The following is an 18,008-nucleotide window of genomic DNA, read 5'->3' on the forward strand; positions in this document are numbered from 1 at the left end:
TACTGTAAGCCAATGATATATGTCCAATGCTACCAATTGCGGTTGTAAAGAATGCGACAAACGAAAAACCAAACGAACATTGAAGAAAAAAAATTCAGTTCAACGTAGCTCAAGCAAAAGTCAATTGACAGACTAAAAACAACATATTCACATAATGATCTCACGTATCTTCACCCGTTCATTAGCTTCAACCCGTGTGTTGGCCAATGCTGCTGCTGCTAAAAATGCTAAGCCACCAGTTCAATTGTTTGGTATTGATGGAACCTATGCCAGCTCATTATACTCGGCCACCATTCAACAATCAGATATGAACCAAACTTACAACTCATTGAAGAGAGTTGAAGATGTCATTAAGGGAGACCCATCATTGGAAGAAGCATTGACCAACCCAGCTTTGACTAAAGACGATAGAATTGCCATTGTTAAGCAAGTAAACACGAGTTTGAATTTGGACAAAACCACAGCTAATTTCCTCTTGGTCTTGGCTGAAAACAATAGATTGGGTAACTTTCCATCAATTTTCAAGAAGTTTGGTTTGTTGAACGATGCCTACAATGGTATTATTGAAGCTAAAGTCACCAGTGCCAAACCATTGGAATCAAAAGTTTTGAAAAGATTAGAAGCCTCAATCGGTGGCAGTTCATTTGTCGGTCAAGGTAAGACTTTGAAATTGAAGAATGAAGTCAATCCTGATATCAAAGGTGGTTTGGTTGTTGAAGTTGGTGACAGAACTGTTGACGTTTCTATTGCAAACAAGGTTGCCAGATTGAACCAAACTTTAAGAGATAACTTGTAAAGGTAGGGGGAAGAAGAGTCGCTATGTGAATTAATAAGGACTAGGAGAGAATATTGTACGATTGGATAGAGATAAACGTGTGAATCTTTTTTTGCATGATGACTTGTAGTGTCTATGTAAGTTTGAATGGTCCAGGGTTAAACCTCAAGAGCACTTTGTAGTGGTGTAATATTTGGTCTACTCCTGTAATATATGTTCAGTTCGACTAGGTTATTAGGTTTCGATACCGTTTGTGCCAGTTGAATGCCAATTCTGTTCAATAATTGAACATTCTCAAAGCAAAAAACAAAAAGAAAAAGAAAACCAAGCCCCATATATCCTGAACCCATTGATCAAAAAATGGCGTTATCACGCAGAATTAGAGCCATTATAGATTTGGCAACTGTGTTTGCAATTGGACTCAACGTCTTTGTTTTCTTTTACCCCGACATTTTAAACGAGCCCCAACAATGCAATTGGCATGGTGCTCCTGACTTGAGACCAAAATATGACGTACTTGAACGTGTACCTTCACAATACCTCCAACCTTTACTACGTTCTGTCCCCGGATTGTACAAAGAAGAAGAGAAAGAGGGCAGTAGCCCACTCACTAGTCAAGACCAAGATGAGATCCATATGTTGCTATTTGGCGATCCACAAATCAATGGCAATTGGAAGCTGACCAAGTATATCAAAAGACTTGATAATTACGGCAATGACTATTACCTTGGTCACATATACAATACCATGTTTAATCGATTACACCCGTCGCATGTTGTAGTTATGGGCGATTTGTTTTCAAGCCAATGGATCTTGGATTCGGAATTTTATAACAGGACGTATCGATTTGTTGAACGATTGTTTCCTAGAGATCAAGAGTATAAACAACATGTTCTTGATGTTTATAACAAGCATGAGGATTATGACTGGCGCAAGTGGCTTGAGGATGAAAAGAAGATGGATTCTTTACATCGATTCAAGTCGAGGGTTTATGACAATGTATATGATTGGATTCATCAGGATAGAACGATACCAAACTATGAAAATCCACTATTTATTAACTTGACTGGGAATCATGATATTGGATATAGTGGAGATGCTACATGGCAACATATGGCTAGGTTTCATTATCTATTTGGTCAAAACAACTATGTTATCAATTACAATAAAGGAACCGAAAAGGAGTGGAGAATCGTTGTTGTCGACTCCTTAACACTTGAAGGCCCAGCACTACAACCAGAATTCATCAACTACACCTGGTCCTTTTTGGAACACTTGCGAGACATCGAGAACCCCACATTTAGTGGGTCAACAATATTGTTGACACATATACCAATGTATAAACGAGAAGGATTGTGCAGAGATGGGCCTGAACATCTGTACTATGATGAAACTTACGAACGCGAACCATACAAGCGTGGATTATTGCGGTCGCAGAACCATTTATCGTTTGAAACAACGCAAAAATTGCTCAACATTGTATTCCCCAATCCAACTCAAAGTGGAATCATTCTCACGGGACATGATCACGAAGGTTGTGATGATTGGTATAATTTGGAAGACAATGATGTTTGGGTCGCTTCAAAGAGCAAAATGACAACCAACCGCGAACCAATACGAGAAATTGTTGTTAGATCCATGATGGGCGATTTTGATGGACAAACTGGTATTTTAACGGGCCAATTTAGCGATAAGCGTTGGGATTTCAACTTTACCTATTGTTCATTTACTGTGCAACATTGGTGGTGGGCCAGTAAAGTGGCTATTTTGATTGCAATTTTGTTAAAGTCAATAACATTTCTAGTTTAAGATCAAACTTATCTGTACATATATTTATTTTTACATAGCTTAAAAAGAAAGAGACCTTTTCTACTGGAACGTAAATCCTAGTTGCGGATAGATTATTTTTTTTCAAGTTGCTGTTGTGGCTTCGGTAGTGACTCCAGTAACAGCTTCAGTTGCGACTTGTGGTGGTTGCTCATTAGATTCCAAGTTGGTATCTTTTTGCTCCTCTGCTTTCTTGTCCTGAGTTCCTCCATTGACACCTGCTGATGGGTTTGCTTCCACCTTTGGAACTTCGGTTTGTTCAGAAGAAACTGCAGGCTCTTTATCTACGCCATTGACTGGGTTTTCCTCACTACCGTTGACTGTGGGCTCACCTTTAACGCCACCATCAGAACCTCCCTTCTCCTCCGCGATAAACTGTTCAATTTCCTCTTTTGCACCATCGACACTTTGTTCAGGCGAAATTTGTAATCTCTTCACCTTCAACACCCCATCAACAAAGATCCAATGAGATCTCTTGATACCCGATGGCTGTTTCTTAGCGCCCAAAGTTCCAATCAACTCCTTTTTAGGATCACTTAACAAGTCATATTCAACGCGTTGTTTGGTTTGGAAATTCTTTTGGCTCAGTGGAGTATCAGCTGAAAGACCAAACACAGCAACATTTTTATCATTCAAAAATTGGAAATTCTTTTGGAAGCCACACACTTGTCTTGTACATCCTGGTGTAGAGGCTTTAGGGTATGCGAAAATCACCACGTATTTGTGTTCCTTGGCAATTGTTGGCAAATTGATCTCCTTTTCATCTTGATTAAGCAAAGTGAGATCAGGAATCTTTTCACCAATTTCTAACTCACGAGTAACCTCAGTCTCTTCAGCTTCTGGTTGTGGCTCTGTCTTTGTGGTTTCTGTTTTGGCCTTTTTTGTTGGCGGTGGAGCAGTACTAGCATGCACAGTTTGATCTGCCTTGGTTTGTGAATTGGAAGCAACTCTGGCTGAACGACGTAATCCTGACATTACAATTGAAAATGTGTCACTTGCTTTAGTTTCAAATATGAATAGTAATCCCAGAGTATAAAATGTGGACAAGAGTGATTTACTGGGTCAAATTTGAGCTACTCTATTTGTCTGTTTTTTGAATTGTGAAAGCAAGCGACTAAAATGGCAAAACAGTGAGGTTTTGACAGTCAAAAAAGTGTGGGTGAAATTTTATTTGAAAAGTTACACAAACGTAAAATCGAATCAAAAAGAAGGGGGTGTGTGTCTAGACAAAACAGTCGAAGTTCAAATTGAAGGCAGGAAGGAGAGAGAGGATCTACTCGTGAAACAGACGTGGCATGACAAGAATTATCATAGCACAGAGTTAATCCACTAGGACTGATTCGACTGAATTCCTTTCCCAAGCGGGTGAACATCCCGTGCAAAGCAAAGGAAATTAGAAATAATTTTAAAATACTGCATACAAATCAATATATATGAAATAGGAGGAGGTTTAGTTCTTAAATTCCCATTGTCGGAGCTTAGTTACGTCGTGTTTTCTAGAATAATTTATACTAAGCAAAGAGTAACACATAGTAAACAAAAGGGATCAGAGAAGAGAGTAAAAGTCTTACTTCAATAAACACGGAGAAGAGCGAGCCCAATTGCAGTGACACTTGTATTTCTGCAAATAGTTGAACTTATTTTCATTCAAGAATTGGTTACTCACTGGTGGGCTGCTTCGTAACTTACAAGAATGCAGTCCTAATCCGTCTACTGAGTATTCTCTTTGAATTCTTTTAGAGTTTGCTCTAGCTTAAATGCGTCAACTCTGGCTCTAATCGATTATTTCAAACTTGGTACTTCAAATATTCTATAGTCTCAATCTCTATAACAACATAACCTTATACGGTCTTTGGTGGATTGTTTACACCTAAATATCGCTGTTGCCTACGCTGTCGCGTTTATATTCACGACACTCTACTGACGACACAGAGCTGTCGCCTTTTGTGTAACTAACGAACAAACGAACGAACAGTCAGCCAAAAATTTTCTGTTATCAATCACGAAACAAACAATCCATTACAAGATCCTATCCACTCCCTTCCGGCCCTAATCAATCCTCAAATGCCAAGTACGGATACCAAACCTGATCCAGAGGCACCAAACGATGGCCCAGAGTCTACCCCAAAGTCTCCGATACAAATCAAAACTGAGGATGGCGTAAACGAAAACAATGAAGACCTCTTTACAGTTGACAATATCTTACCTGGATGCAAGGTATATGCATCAAAAGATGGAGAAGAACGATTGGCAGAGATTTTACAAGAACACGTCAAAAAGGGAAGAAAGGTGTTTTATGTGCATTACCAGGATTTCAACAAGCGTTTAGATGAGTGGATCGAGATTGATCGAATAAATTTCAAAAAGCCCTTGATCCTTCCTGAGGTCAAGGTTGATGAAAAGAAGGAGGGTAAGCAAAAGAAGAAATCAAAGCTGAAGGCTTCGAAGTCCCAAGGTGGCACCAGTGCTTCTACACCACGAGAAGAAACTCCACAAATGAATGATGATGAAATGGACTTAGAAAATCTTAACGTGCAAGGGTTGAAAAGACCCGGGGAAGAGGTTAGTCGAGAGGAGGAGATAAAGAAACTTCGTTCAGGTGGTTCAATGACGCAAAACCATTCTGAAGTGGCGAGAGTCAGAAATTTATCAACAGTTATTCTCGGTGAACATATAATTGAACCATGGTATTTCTCGCCATATCCCGTAGAATTAACTGAAGAAGATGCGATTTATGTATGCGACTTTACTTTATCCTACTTTGGCTCCAAGAAGCAATTTGAACGATTTAGGTCGAAATGCTCAATGAAGCATCCACCGGGTAATGAAATATATCGTGATTCGAAAGTTAGTTTTTGGGAGATTGATGGTCGAAAGCAAAGGACATGGTGTCGAAACCTTTGTCTTCTTTGTAAACTTTTCTTGGACCACAAAACGTTGTATTATGATGTGGACCCTTTTTTGTTTTATGTAATGACAATCAAGTCTGAACAAGGGCATCATGTTGTGGGGTTTTTCTCCAAGGAAAAAGAAAGTGCTGATGGATATAATGTTGCTTGTATTTTGACTCTCCCATGTTATCAGAAACGAGGATTTGGTAAGTTGTTGATACAATTTTCGTACATGTTGTCTGCCGTGGAAAAGAAGGTGGGGTCACCAGAGAAACCATTATCAGATTTGGGTCTCTTGTCGTACAGGGCATATTGGACCGATACATTGGTCAAACTATTAGTCGAGAGGAATAACCCCACATTATACCGAAGGAATAACTCGCAACCACCTGATGAAGAGGATTATGATGGCTCGCCACCACCGTCTCGAAATGGCAGCTCCACTAATGAGATCACCATTGAGGATATATCAGCCATCACATGTATGACCACAACAGATATACTACATACATTGACGACATTGAAAATGCTACGATATTACAAAGGTCAGCATATCATTGTCCTAACTGATCAAATCATGGCCATGTATGATAAACAAGTCAAGAAGGTAAAGGAGAAGAAGAAGCATGAGTTGAATCCTAGACTACTAAATTGGACACCGCCGCTGTTTACTGCAAGTCAATTACGTTTTGGATGGTAAGAAAAGAAAAAAGGCTTTTATTCAGTGTCACCCCAAATTTTTATACTTTTGTCTCCGCCACAAGTAATTAATCTTAGACCTGACATATCAAACGTTGACGCATAAATTGCTGCGCCATCGGCACCAGGTAGAGCCGGTGCTTGGCCAGACTGTATTAATCTTCCCAGTATATAGTCATAAAATTCAACTATACCGTCATCATACCCAGCAAATAATGTATTGGTGACTGCGTTTAGCGATAATGTGTTTATAATCTTTCCCTCTTTTGATTTTTCAAAGTTGTTTAACAACTCGCCATTCGGAAGTAGCCATTGTTTGATGTTACCATTGGAATCACCAGAAGTAAAAGTTTGTTCCAACGGATGGGCAGCCATTGCTCGTATACTCTTTGAATGTTGCGTTATGCACAATTCGGTCTTTTGGTTTCGCAAATCCCATAATCGTATTGTCCCATCCATTGAGCTCGTGACAACTTGGGGTTCATTACTATACGATTCAATGGCAGTGATATCACTTTTATGTCCTGATAATAATGCAACTTCTTTAGTGGCTCGAATATCCCATATCCGAACAACGGCATCTCTCCCTCCACTAAGCACAACATCAAGCTGTGGGTGTAGTGACAAAGCATATATCCCTCCAACATGGCCATGGAAATTCTTAATCTGGCATCCTTCGGGCGCATTCAGTTTCTCCAAATCCCAACACCGCAATGTCTTGTCTTCCGACCCGGAAAACAAGTATGGAAACTTTTTCGACACTACTAGTGCTCGAACCCCCATTATATGGCCGGTGATGGTGCTTTTCAATTGCAGTGATGCAAGATCCCAAATCTTGATTGTTGCGTCGGATGAACCCGTTACGAACCAGTTATTGGTAACTTCATCAACAGTCACCGCTCGCACCCATCCTTGGTGGGCTCCAGCTAGTGTTCGTAATAGTTTCCACTGACTTTGGTGGCTGCTTTCCTGGGGTGATGTTGTAGTGGTCAATGCGGTCGGTGTCTCTTGCTTCACGGTTGTTTTCGACGGCACTGGGAAAAGGAAGTCAAGTTTTGTACTTTTATACATGGCCTCCGCTAAAGTATCGGATGGAGGCAATATATCATCATCTGTTATCGTTGGAGCTTTGTTTGAAGGCATTGGTGAAGGTAGGAGGAGAATTGGTACTGAGCATCGAGCCAGTTTCATCGCACTGAAATAATCGCTTACACAAATTCAACTGGAAAACAGCTACAACCGAGCAGAAACATTAGTCAATGGTCCTCATAATTCAGGTAATCTTGCAAGAGTTTCGTTGGACAGGCTATTACCAAACCAATGCTATTGATTAAAAGTTTATGTGATGAACTTCTTAGCTCCAACAAATCGATAAAGATAATTGGCATCGTTGCACAAGCTGGGGAGAAAGATATACTATCTCATGAAGAAGGCGACACTTTGGAGATTGGACTAACAAAGGAGATGTACCTTCGGATTTTCAAGGAGTCGCATGAGTATTTCAATAGCCACTATGATGATCGATTAAACATTGAAAGTCTATCGCATTCCCAATTGGACAAAATGTATTACATGACATTGGGATATTTAATCACGACAAATGAGCATTCAACTATTATTGCCCTTCATGAAGAACTTGTACATAGGTTAGGGAACTATAAATATGATTTGGAGATAGTTTCAAGCTTTTTAACATGTCGGATGAAGCGTATCAACAAGAGTTCTTCCCTATGGCATTGGTTGCGGAAGTTAACTATAAACCAAATCCGACACAGTGACAACTTGCGCAAGTTGCTCCAACGTGCACTTGTCAGTTGTCAGTTACATTTTGCAAACTATTATGCAAACAACTATCTCCAATGGCTCATTACAATGTTCAGATTGACTAGAGTGGAGTTGGAGGACTTTCAAGACCTGTTGCTTAAACTGTGTCGAGCACAGCTACTGGATAGCTCCCTCTGGGGCACCCTCAAAGTGTATTTGAAACCGGATGATAACATGATTAACTACATCGTTGGAGAGTACAAAAGATTCACTGGTTTAGACTTGCCCAAAACTTTTGCTAGGGTCGATCACGATAGTACAATAATCCAGCTATTTGAGTGGTTATTACGTCTGCAGTGTACCTTTACAACACCCTTTCGCGTATTAACCGAATCGACCGATTCGTTAAAGACGTTAAGCAAACTTGAACAAATGTTGAATGGCAGTGCATTGGAGTCAAGCTGCAAGGTTAAAAAGGAGCTTATCAAACGCAAAGAGCTATTAGAAACTATCTAGCTATATACGCAATGGACATCTTCGAGTATCACTGCCCTCTGTTCTCTCTTTCTGTTTATCTTGGTTGCAAATCAGCCAAACAATTACGGAAAACAGACAAAATGCGACAAATTTTTTGATTTCCTAAAACGCATTATTCATTGAATAACACTACGGATCACCAGATGTTGAAAATACGTGAACTACAAAAAAAAAGACAAGAGGAAGAGGCAGCAGCGGCAGCGGTAGCATCAAACTCAAAATCCGCCTCTCCATCATCAGTCTCCTCATCTTCGAACAACAACGCATCATCATCAAAAGTTAGCGCCGCTCAACTTCGTGTGCAAAAGGACATTACTGAATTAGATCTACCAAAGAGTATCAAGCTCACATTCCCCAACACGGCCGATTTCTTCAACTTTGACTTACAAATTATACCTCAAGATGGGTACTATAAAAACGGAAAATTCAAGTTCAAGATTGAAATAGGCCACAATTTCCCTATTGAACCACCAAAGATTAAATGCCTCAACAAAATTTACCATCCAAACATAGATCTTGATGGAAACATATGTCTAAATATTTTGAGGGAGGATTGGTCACCAGTTTTGAGTTTGAATTCGGTATTAATTGGTCTCAACTTTTTATTTTTGGAACCAAACCCAAACGATCCGTTGAATAAAGAGGCAGCAAACATGTTGGTAAAGGATAAAACCCAGTTTGAGAGGAATGTTACTACGTCAATGAGAGGAGGCTACATCTCACTGGTGCATTATGATCGAGTGATATAGTAATACTTGTAGGAATAGAATTAGTTTTACTTCCAAATTTTGACGACATTGTCAGTGCCACCACTAGCAAGTACACAGCGCATCCTAGCCTCTACATCTTTCAATACATCTTCGCTGCCATCCTTGGCATCCTCATTGCGTTTTGCAAGTCGAGCAAAGTCAATGTCATTAACAAACCCTTGGTGTCTAGATAGCGTTCTTATGACACCTACCGAGCCATCTATATTCAACCCATTCAAATCCCACACCTTTATCGTCTTATCGTCAGATCCACTAAGTAAGTACCTTCCATTGGGATGGACCTGCAAAGATTTAACCCACGACAGATGTCCTTGTAAATTGGCAATAAGCCAACCCTGTGCTTGGTTATATTTGGATGGCATAGGAGGACGTCCCGGGACCTGTGTTGGTGGTGGCAATAACCAGAGTTTTACTGTGTTGTCTCGACTTGCAGTGACACAGTATTTGAACCCCAACTTTTCATAAACATCATTCTTGACTAATTCTATCGGTAGTGAGGGAAACAACTCAGAATTTGATGTGACAAAAGAGTCAATAACAGTGTTTGATAGCTTGGGTAGAAACTTTACCGCTTCAATTACGTGTGAATGGCCAACTAGCAATGAAATACCCGTGCCGAACTGCCCATGACTCAACCTAGCACTTTGATCATTGGAACACGTTAGTACAAAGTCACCAAATTCGCCAGAACACACATCCAAATCTCTCACCCACTCGCTATGTCCAACAAAGCTCTTGATACAGGTACCATCTACAACGTTCCACACCTTGACAGTTTTATCTCTTGAAACGCTGTATAATAGATTGTGACTTGAAAATACAATTGAAGATACTGTGTGGTCATGGCCGCGTAAAGTCTTCACATGCTGATGAGTTGTGGCATTATATAGTTTAATGGTGAGATCAGACGAGCATGATGCTAATATGTACTGTGGTTCGTCGCCCTTATTCAAATCAATCTTGTTCCGTGAGAAGGCTAGTTTATTGACACCTCTAGTGTGGGCTTTCATTATTTTCTCCGGTAGAGAGTTGTCATCTGAGGCAAAGTTCCAAACATGTATTGAACCATCATTACATCCAGCATATACTAATGGGAGAACAGGATGTAGCCTGACACTATTCACAACATTCGGCGTTTCAAAACTTTGAATAGCTGACATGGGTATCCAATTGATGCGGTCCTTGCTGATCTTGACGGGAGCAATATCAACTACACTTCGTAAATTGGTTATCTCATTCTCTAGATCAATGATCTTTCTCTGTAGCCGCAACACGGTTGACCACTTCTTTTCTAGGTACTGATCCACTATCCCATCACTGTGCGAATCATTGCTGGTCGGTACGAGTAGTTCAGATAACTGGCGGAAAAGTTGCTCATTTGACTCCGAAGTTGAGCAAACTGGTTGCAAGTACTGCAAAATGGCTTTGTTTAGCTCCAATTGTTGTCGTTCTGTCAAGATCTGGCTTGGCATTGTCGATAATCGCAATCTACCTTTGATTTGCATCTACAGATCATTTGTTTACAAATTTGCCGTATCTGCGAGGAAAATAGTAAAAAAGAAGCAAAAAAAAAAAACAATAGAAGAAAACTGTGAAACTTAGTGCGGTGCGGCTCGACCTATAAAGTCTATTTCGGGGTGTTCTTTAATGCAGCAAATCTTGCAGCCAAGGCATCAAAGTCATCCTGTTGTTTCGGTGCAAACTTTGTTTGGGGTTTACTAGCAGAAACACTAGGCTTTTCAGCTAACTCTGCCAATGGCTTCTCCTTGCCTTGTTTCTCTTTGTCCTGTTCCCCAGGAACGGCCTCTTTTGTTCCTCCTTCGCCACCATCATCATCACCACCACCATCCTCCTCGTCGCCATTATCGTCACCATCACCCTTAAAGCGCTCCAATCCGGAATACGGTACATTATAAGCCAATGCAATCTCAATTAGATACATATTTACCAAATCCTCGCTCGGTGGCTCGACGCCACATCTCCGTACAATCTTATCAGGAACATGCCCGTCCTTATTCTCCAAGGCGTCTTTGCCAAACTCAGTTCCATACTTGTAGATCAATATATCTCTAATCAAAACCAACTCTTTAAGATCGGTACTATGTGCCGAATAAATGAGGGAACTGGCAGCCTCAAGCAAACTAGGGTCGCATGTTGGACGATCGAGTATCATATTTAGCCGGGCTAGCAAGAGCTCACAATAGAGTTCGAGAAACTCCAAAAGCTCTATATATATATCATCTCGAATGATATTCTCCACCCTAATTTTGGCTGACGATTCTTTCCCCGTTTTGAGTAGTTCTGCCAATTGTCTCCGCTGTTGCTTTGTTAATGCAACCTTCTTTTCCTGCGAGAATTTTAGCTTCGAGATTGCCATTTTGAGGCTGGTCTTTAGTCTCAACTGGTTGAGATGTGGCGGAACAGGCTTGGGCATCGTAACTGTTCAATTGACTAGCAATGGCTATAGAAAGGAAATGTGGTTGTGTTGGACAAAAAGCACAAGGTTAAATCTATTTTTTCCGTCCTACTTTGTAATCAGCCGGCTTTAATCGAGTCTCTTCAGATTACTAACATTTACCTCTCGACTAGATAGAGACAATGAATCGGTGGTCTACTATCACCTTCTGTCAATCTTATAAATAAATTTCAAGGCACACCTTTTGGTACCATTTTGCTGCAAATTTATAATCAAAGAGATCCTACTTCTAATGCCTATAAAATGCACGTCAGAATGCTCATAATTACTACATCATCCCTCCATCCAACGTTTATTCTAATAAAAAAACACTATGAACTCTCCGTAACGATTGTATGCTCATGTGGCGGTGTGCCTTTCACCAAGATTTCTTCGTCATCCTCATCAAAATTAGCACCGATATTATCAGCACTTCGGGTCTCTCTCCTCAAAGTACAGCAGTGTATATCCTTAATCCATTCATCATTCATAATCTCTTCCAAAGTGGCCCTCTTCTTCGGGTCTGGCTGCAACATTCTGGCCATTATCGGGCGAGAAGCATGGGGCAAGAGCCGCATTAACCTATAGGGCCCATGTATCTGCTTATGGTTTGCAGGTTTCTTTTTTGTATCCTTTCCTTCGGATGCAGCAGCAGCGGCAGCCTCCTTTTCTCGTTGAATACGGTTTTCCTCTTCTTCTTGCTGCGCAATGAGTTTCTGATAATTCGAGTCATTCTTTCTTTCCTCATTGAAAGCATCTTTGGCTTCGGTTTTCTTGGTTTCGTACTCCTCCAATTTGTGGTCTATCTCCTTCAATTGGGTCAAAATTTCATTTTCTTGCGTTTCATCTAGGATGTCACCAGATTCAATCGACTTGGCTACCTTCAGAGGCTCCTCGCCTTCTTCACCATCTGCCGGCACTCCGCCAGCCTCGTCTTGTTCTGCTTGCTTCTCTTGCACCTCCTTTTGTTCACCCTCCAACAACTTCTTTCGTTTGTTCAGACGCACAATGGTATTCTTCAACTTACGTTGCTGCAAAAGCAACTTGTGGCACTCATTACTTAAATTGTAGTCATGGTAGTTGTCATCTGGCAAACAGTACATTTTAAAACTGTTGTCCTTTTCCGCATTGGGTATTTTCCAGGGAAACCTCTTTAAAGTCATACAACAGTATATGATTGCAATTGACCAGAGGTCCACCGGTTGCGGGTTGTACGAATTTGGTGATTTCAAGACTTCCGGAGCCAAATACGGGTCACTTCCCACTATACCATGACATGGGTGAACATTTTGTGCACCACCAAATTGATCATAAGGGTATCTGAATATCACGGCACTACCAAAATCAATAAGCTTCAATATACCATTCTTATCCAACACACAATTGTCCAACTTTAAATCTCGATGGGCCAAACCAAGACTATGTAAATAACTGACACCTTCTATTATTTGCTTCAAGCAACAGTTGATTTCCGTCCGTGACATCTCACCACTCATCACCACAGCGAAAAAGTCAATGGGTGCATACTCCATAATCTCGAAATATCGGTTATTTTCATGTAATATATCAATCGTTTTGATTATGTTGGGGTGTTTCAACGTTGAACCAATACAATATTCGGCTGTACATTTCCGCGTGTAATCCTTCAACGACTCGTTAGCCCGCTTTGCTCTAAACTCTTTCACGGCAAACGTCTTCGAGTCGGAAGGCCTTGTAATTAGTTTCACCGATCCACCAGCGCCACTTCCCAACTCTTTGCCCACTTTTCCATATTTTTGCACCAAAGGCGAGCTATCATCGGTGAACGGATCCTTGTTTGAACTTTGTGAGTGTGACGCATTGGCTAGCAATTGCGACGACGTTTGGTTAATCATCGTAGCTAGAGCCGTGCTCGACTGCTCTCTTGAAGGTGCACCACTACCACTTGCCATGGGAGGTGGGGAATGTACTTGAGCTGAATAATGCCCGTTGCCTCCTTTTGCATTTGACGTCTTTTTGGTAGGTTTGAAGAAACGTTTCAATTCACTCATTGAACCAGCAGCATGCTTGTCATGAGAATGGTTGGTAGTGTTTGATTGAACTGGTGATGGAGCTGTTGGTTTACGGTTAAAGGTTGTCGGTGAGTGGACATCATGGTGTGGCTCAGGCGTACCACTAGGTGACGGTAATGAATCTTGCGAATCGTGTTTACCAATGTGAATGCCTAAAAATTTACGACCGCTTGAAACATTGGAGCTGGACGGTGATAGGTCGTGGCCCTCATTGCTATGTTTATGTCTTGAAAACAAGCTCAACTTGTGTTTATCTGGCATGATTTAAAGTGGAGTAAGGAGATATTTAATGCTTTTTGAGTATGAAACCTCTGGAGGATACGGAATGTGTGGTGTTGTAAATTCCCCTTCTTTTGCAGTCACGCCAACTTTGCAGTACTGGGTCAGAAATTCCTATCACAGTTGGATATTCCACTGTCGACTCTGCGTTCTTTTCAAAAAATGAATAAAATTGTGTTCTTAGTCTTTTTAGTTTATTTTACTACTTGTTTGATTGGACAGGAATTGAACTTTGAGAGAGAGAGAGAGAGCGAGAGAGCGAGAGAGAAAAAAAAAGTTGACGTTTTTCCAAATGGGGAAATGAGTGCGGCGGTACAAATCAGATGTTTTTCACATACAGTAGCTTTTGTATTACATTATAAATTTACTCAAATAGCAGTTCCTCTAACCTGCCTCTCCCGTTCGGGTACATAAGGCTTGCTTCCCTTTTTGCTGTGTCTCCTCTCATTATCTTCTCTCCTCTTTATGCTTTCAATTTCAATACGCTTAATTTCTTGTGCTTTCTTGACAACCTTCGGTACATGTCTGTGCCTAGCAATTCTCTTGATTTCAGGCATGTATTGGAACCTCTCTTTCAACTTGTCGTCGTATTCAAGCTTGTTTCTTTGTTTCATGGATTTAATATTGGACCTGTCTGAAGCCTTTGTTCTCCATATTCTCACGTTGGTATCGTCTGATCCACTGAGAATGTACCGAGCGTCGGTACTAAACTTAGTGCAGAAGACATGCTGCATCCTTTTGGTGTGGTAAATATCACGCGAATGGCCCGATCGGGAATTGAATATGCGGATGGTTTTATCATAAGACCCAGTCACAATCTCCTCTCCAGTTGGTGAAAAATCAACATCCATAACTGCAGCAACATGGTCCTTATAAATGTTTATTGACTTTTTCATATTCCTCATGTCCCACAAGTATGCATTGTGGTCTTCGTTTCCAGAAACGAAATTGAACGCTTCAAGGGGATTCCAACTGATACAATTGTTTCTGAAATTGGTTACTGCTCTTTGAACTGGAACATTAGTACGTACATCGTACAACACGATTGAATTATCTGACCCGGTACTAGCAATAATGTTGGTCTCTGTCTGATTAAATTTGACTGTGTTGACATTGTCGGCGCCCCAAGACAAGTTACTGATGTATTTAGAACGGTTCATATCCCACAACTGTATTTGGGCACCTCCAGTTACAAACACTGGGTCCTCTCTGTGGTGATCAATACCCTTAAATGCATGCTCGCCGATAAAGGTTTTCACCAAACCTTGGTCCTTGTTGGTATAGATTTCATCTTCTTGTACGCTCTTGTCGAAATCTTCGCTGTCTACAGACCACAACTTGATCAGCTTGTCATCACCACAACTCAACATTTGGTTCTTTGGAGTAATAACGAGCCCCGTGCACATTCCATAGTGAGCTCTAAAACTAGCAGTTTCTTGTCTCGATGTCAAGTTCCAGTATTTGATCACACCATCACCACTTCCACTTGCAAATTGATTAGTAGAGTGGTAGTTCTTTGCAAGTACGTAAACACCATCTCGGTGTCCATCGCCTAGCTGACCAATAAATGGTTGTGCAAACATCCTCTCAAGTTTGGTAGCTTGGAGAGCTCGACTATACTCTCTCGCCCTTTCGAACGGATGTAGTGCCGGGTTTAAATTACGAGGCAATGAACTTTCCTGAGTGTTTCGTACAGGAACATAAGTGTCCGATGACCTGCTTATCGTTTTCAACTTCATTATAAAGGGGTGGAAAGTAGATGTGTTGTATCGTTTGGTGTATTTTATTTTTTTTTTTTGAACTTTTTATTTTTTTATCTCATCGGAAAGTTGTGCAAGAGATTGTTGCGGTAAAGTCGATATCTTGCGTCTCAGTTCCCAAAAAACTACACCCTGGATATCTCTATAATTACAAAGCAAATTAATTTAAATTATAAACTGGTATCTAAAACCAATTCTACATCATCGACATTGGGCTTGCTCAAGTCCTCTAAAAATGGCAACAAATCCAACAATTCGTTATCATGCGTATCACTAAACCAACTACTGATGGGAACAGCATTGGCAGGATGGAATAGATATGACTGTGGCAGATTATCAATGATGATTGTATCCTCTAACTTTCTTCCCAACTGGGACAAATTTTTGATAAAGTTTCCCTGGTAGTTGTAGCATGAATCTCGGTATAATCTATGATAAACCGACTTACTCATATCCAACTTATTTAGTAATGGGTCACCATACTTGGCCACAGAAGCCGTAAACACAACAACCTCATACAATTCACCAACTTTTTCTAGAAATTCATCGACCCCAGGTCTTTTAATTACGTAGACGTGGTGAACTTGACCATCGATCTCGACTGGAATCACAAAATCAGCACTCCTCAAGTACTTGAAGGAAGAATGCACAAGTGTCTCATCCAAATCGAGAACAAGACACTTTTTATCTCCTGTGGGGGATCCCAAAAGGCAACCAGTTTCAGGGTCATGTGCTTGACCAGTCTGAAGTTGTTTCAAATCAAGCAACCCATTCGAATGTGTATCATCATCATCATAGTCATCAATATCTGTGTCTATTTCATCCATTGGCTCTGGTTGATGTTCTGTTGGAGTTGGAATGGGTTGTTCATTGGGGCTTTGTTGCGCTATTATGTCACCAGCACTAGCTCGACGGTTGTTTGAAGGCTCTATGGTAGATTCATCATCATCAGTGGCATCCTTTTTGTCCCCGTTTAATTTTGTAGCAGGAGGATTCGAAGCGTTCCCATTTGCAGCAGGTTCCTTGTCCGTAGCCAAGTCGTTCTTCGTGTTTGATGTGGCGCGTTGCATACTGGTTCCATTTGTTGTTGATACTTTTGGTTGTTTTGTCGTGGTAGCTTTGTTCAGTTGACGATTTTGTCGATTAACTGGCTGTTGAGATCTTCTATCTGACGATTCTTCACTAGTATCGGAGCAGCAGAATAATGAAAGCACACCCATGTCTTGGCTGTTATGGGGGCTTCCTGTTAGAGCGATAGACCCGTTATTCAAAACAGGTTGTTGCTAACTTTTTTTTTGAGGCTTTAAACGCTTGATATATATTTTTTTGGGAATAAAAGCAGCGTCTTCTAAGGGAAGGAACAGTTTTGAAATGCAATTAAATTCTATCAAGTATGTTTAACTAATAGATAACCGGTATCTATTAGTTGTGAAAGTGTGTGATGTGATGTGCTTTGATGTCGTGTTTGTATTGTATATATATATATATATATCTATTATTAGTTCCTGCTCTTCAAATGTCAAAAGAAGTTTTCTTCTGACTCTTTTTCTTCTTTTCTTTTCTTCCATTTCTTTTCTTTCTCGTTTTGGCTCTGGCTTTCGCTTTCGCTTTCACTTTCACTTTCACTTTAACTTTCGCTTTCGCTTTCAATGATTTACAAACGCAATAACTGAAACTTTATGGCAGTTCAATCCGTTTACTACAGTCTCATTGTAGACCATAGGTCTTACAGGACTGATTCAGAGTAGTCAGAAACTGAGGCTAGAACGAAATCAGTGCAACAATAGATGTTGTCTGATGCATACTTAAATAGTACTATGACAGCTTTAAACAAGTATGCATTGAAAGATGTATCGTAGGTGGATCACTCTAGAGCCTTAACATGTAAAGTAGACTTTTCAAAACAGTCCATTCTTTGCTTCTACAATGGCAAAATTGTATAGTACATCATTTTATATATGTAGCAAAATGAAATCTAAATCTAAATCTAAATCTGATTCTAAATTTAATCTGAATTCCTTTTGGTTTTGTTGTTTCTGTTGTTTCTGTTGTTTCTGTCGTTTTTTGTTTTTGTTTTATCAACCAGCCATGTTGTCGTTGTTTTTAAAAAAACTATTGCGATTCCTCTTGCTTTCCCCCCTACAAAAATACAAAACTACAACACTACAACACTACAAAAAAATACAAAAGAAAAAAAAAA

The 18,008-nt window shown here is 40.3% G+C and overlaps 12 protein-coding genes across 12 annotated transcripts; 5 read left to right on the forward strand and 7 right to left on the reverse strand. All coding sequences in view use genetic code 12, as the record gives it.

Annotated features, from left to right (window-relative positions):
- Nucleotides 1–154: 154 nt before the first annotated feature.
- On the forward strand, nt 155–796 carry ATP5 (F1F0 ATP synthase subunit 5; the record flags this gene model as incomplete). Its single annotated transcript, XM_051815282.1, has 1 exon — nt 155–796. The coding sequence occupies one exon, from the start codon at nt 155–157 to the stop codon at nt 794–796; it is 642 nt and encodes a 213-aa protein (XP_051671271.1).
- Nucleotides 797–1,135: 339 nt separating this feature from the next.
- Nucleotides 1,136–2,584, forward strand: CANMA_003138 (uncharacterized protein; the record flags this gene model as incomplete). The annotated part of the gene is made up of 1 exon (XM_051815283.1): nt 1,136–2,584. One exon carries the CDS (start codon nt 1,136–1,138, stop codon nt 2,582–2,584), a length of 1,449 nt encoding a protein of 482 aa, XP_051671272.1.
- Nucleotides 2,585–2,686: 102 nt separating this feature from the next.
- DOT5 (thioredoxin peroxidase) lies at nt 2,687–3,577 on the reverse strand (the record flags this gene model as incomplete). Its single annotated transcript, XM_051815284.1, has 1 exon — nt 2,687–3,577. One exon carries the CDS (start codon nt 3,575–3,577, stop codon nt 2,687–2,689), a length of 891 nt encoding a protein of 296 aa, XP_051671273.1.
- Nucleotides 3,578–4,666: 1,089 nt separating this feature from the next.
- ESA1 (NuA4 histone acetyltransferase complex catalytic subunit) lies at nt 4,667–6,193 on the forward strand (the record flags this gene model as incomplete). The annotated part of the gene is made up of 1 exon (XM_051815285.1): nt 4,667–6,193. One exon carries the CDS (start codon nt 4,667–4,669, stop codon nt 6,191–6,193), a length of 1,527 nt encoding a protein of 508 aa, XP_051671274.1.
- Nucleotides 6,194–6,210: 17 nt separating this feature from the next.
- Nucleotides 6,211–7,335, reverse strand: CANMA_003141 (mRNA splicing protein; the record flags this gene model as incomplete). Its single annotated transcript, XM_051815286.1, has 1 exon — nt 6,211–7,335. The coding sequence occupies one exon, from the start codon at nt 7,333–7,335 to the stop codon at nt 6,211–6,213; it is 1,125 nt and encodes a 374-aa protein (XP_051671275.1).
- Nucleotides 7,336–7,512: 177 nt separating this feature from the next.
- CANMA_003142 (uncharacterized protein) lies at nt 7,513–8,472 on the forward strand (the record flags this gene model as incomplete). Its single annotated transcript, XM_051815287.1, has 1 exon — nt 7,513–8,472. The coding sequence occupies one exon, from the start codon at nt 7,513–7,515 to the stop codon at nt 8,470–8,472; it is 960 nt and encodes a 319-aa protein (XP_051671276.1).
- A 164-nt stretch (nt 8,473–8,636) lies between these two features.
- Nucleotides 8,637–9,242, forward strand: CANMA_003143 (NEDD8-conjugating protein; the record flags this gene model as incomplete). The annotated part of the gene is made up of 1 exon (XM_051815288.1): nt 8,637–9,242. One exon carries the CDS (start codon nt 8,637–8,639, stop codon nt 9,240–9,242), a length of 606 nt encoding a protein of 201 aa, XP_051671277.1.
- Nucleotides 9,243–9,268: 26 nt separating this feature from the next.
- Nucleotides 9,269–10,735, reverse strand: CANMA_003144 (uncharacterized protein; the record flags this gene model as incomplete). Its single annotated transcript, XM_051815289.1, has 1 exon — nt 9,269–10,735. The coding sequence occupies one exon, from the start codon at nt 10,733–10,735 to the stop codon at nt 9,269–9,271; it is 1,467 nt and encodes a 488-aa protein (XP_051671278.1).
- A 155-nt stretch (nt 10,736–10,890) lies between these two features.
- IST1 (Ist1p) lies at nt 10,891–11,640 on the reverse strand (the record flags this gene model as incomplete). Its single annotated transcript, XM_051815290.1, has 1 exon — nt 10,891–11,640. One exon carries the CDS (start codon nt 11,638–11,640, stop codon nt 10,891–10,893), a length of 750 nt encoding a protein of 249 aa, XP_051671279.1.
- A 410-nt stretch (nt 11,641–12,050) lies between these two features.
- Nucleotides 12,051–14,030, reverse strand: HRK1 (putative serine/threonine protein kinase; the record flags this gene model as incomplete). Its single annotated transcript, XM_051815292.1, has 1 exon — nt 12,051–14,030. The coding sequence occupies one exon, from the start codon at nt 14,028–14,030 to the stop codon at nt 12,051–12,053; it is 1,980 nt and encodes a 659-aa protein (XP_051671280.1).
- Nucleotides 14,031–14,416: 386 nt separating this feature from the next.
- Nucleotides 14,417–15,787, reverse strand: SOF1 (rRNA-processing protein; the record flags this gene model as incomplete). The annotated part of the gene is made up of 1 exon (XM_051815293.1): nt 14,417–15,787. The coding sequence occupies one exon, from the start codon at nt 15,785–15,787 to the stop codon at nt 14,417–14,419; it is 1,371 nt and encodes a 456-aa protein (XP_051671281.1).
- A 191-nt stretch (nt 15,788–15,978) lies between these two features.
- Nucleotides 15,979–17,028, reverse strand: CANMA_003148 (phosphatase; the record flags this gene model as incomplete). Its single annotated transcript, XM_051815294.1, has 1 exon — nt 15,979–17,028. One exon carries the CDS (start codon nt 17,026–17,028, stop codon nt 15,979–15,981), a length of 1,050 nt encoding a protein of 349 aa, XP_051671282.1.
- Nucleotides 17,029–18,008: the final 980 nt, after the last annotated feature.

Source organism: Candida margitis (assembly GCF_024628925.1).
Source record: "Candida margitis strain CBS 14175 chromosome Unknown scaffold10, whole genome shotgun sequence".
Taxonomy (NCBI): Eukaryota; Fungi; Ascomycota; class Pichiomycetes; order Serinales; family Debaryomycetaceae; genus Lodderomyces; species Lodderomyces margitis.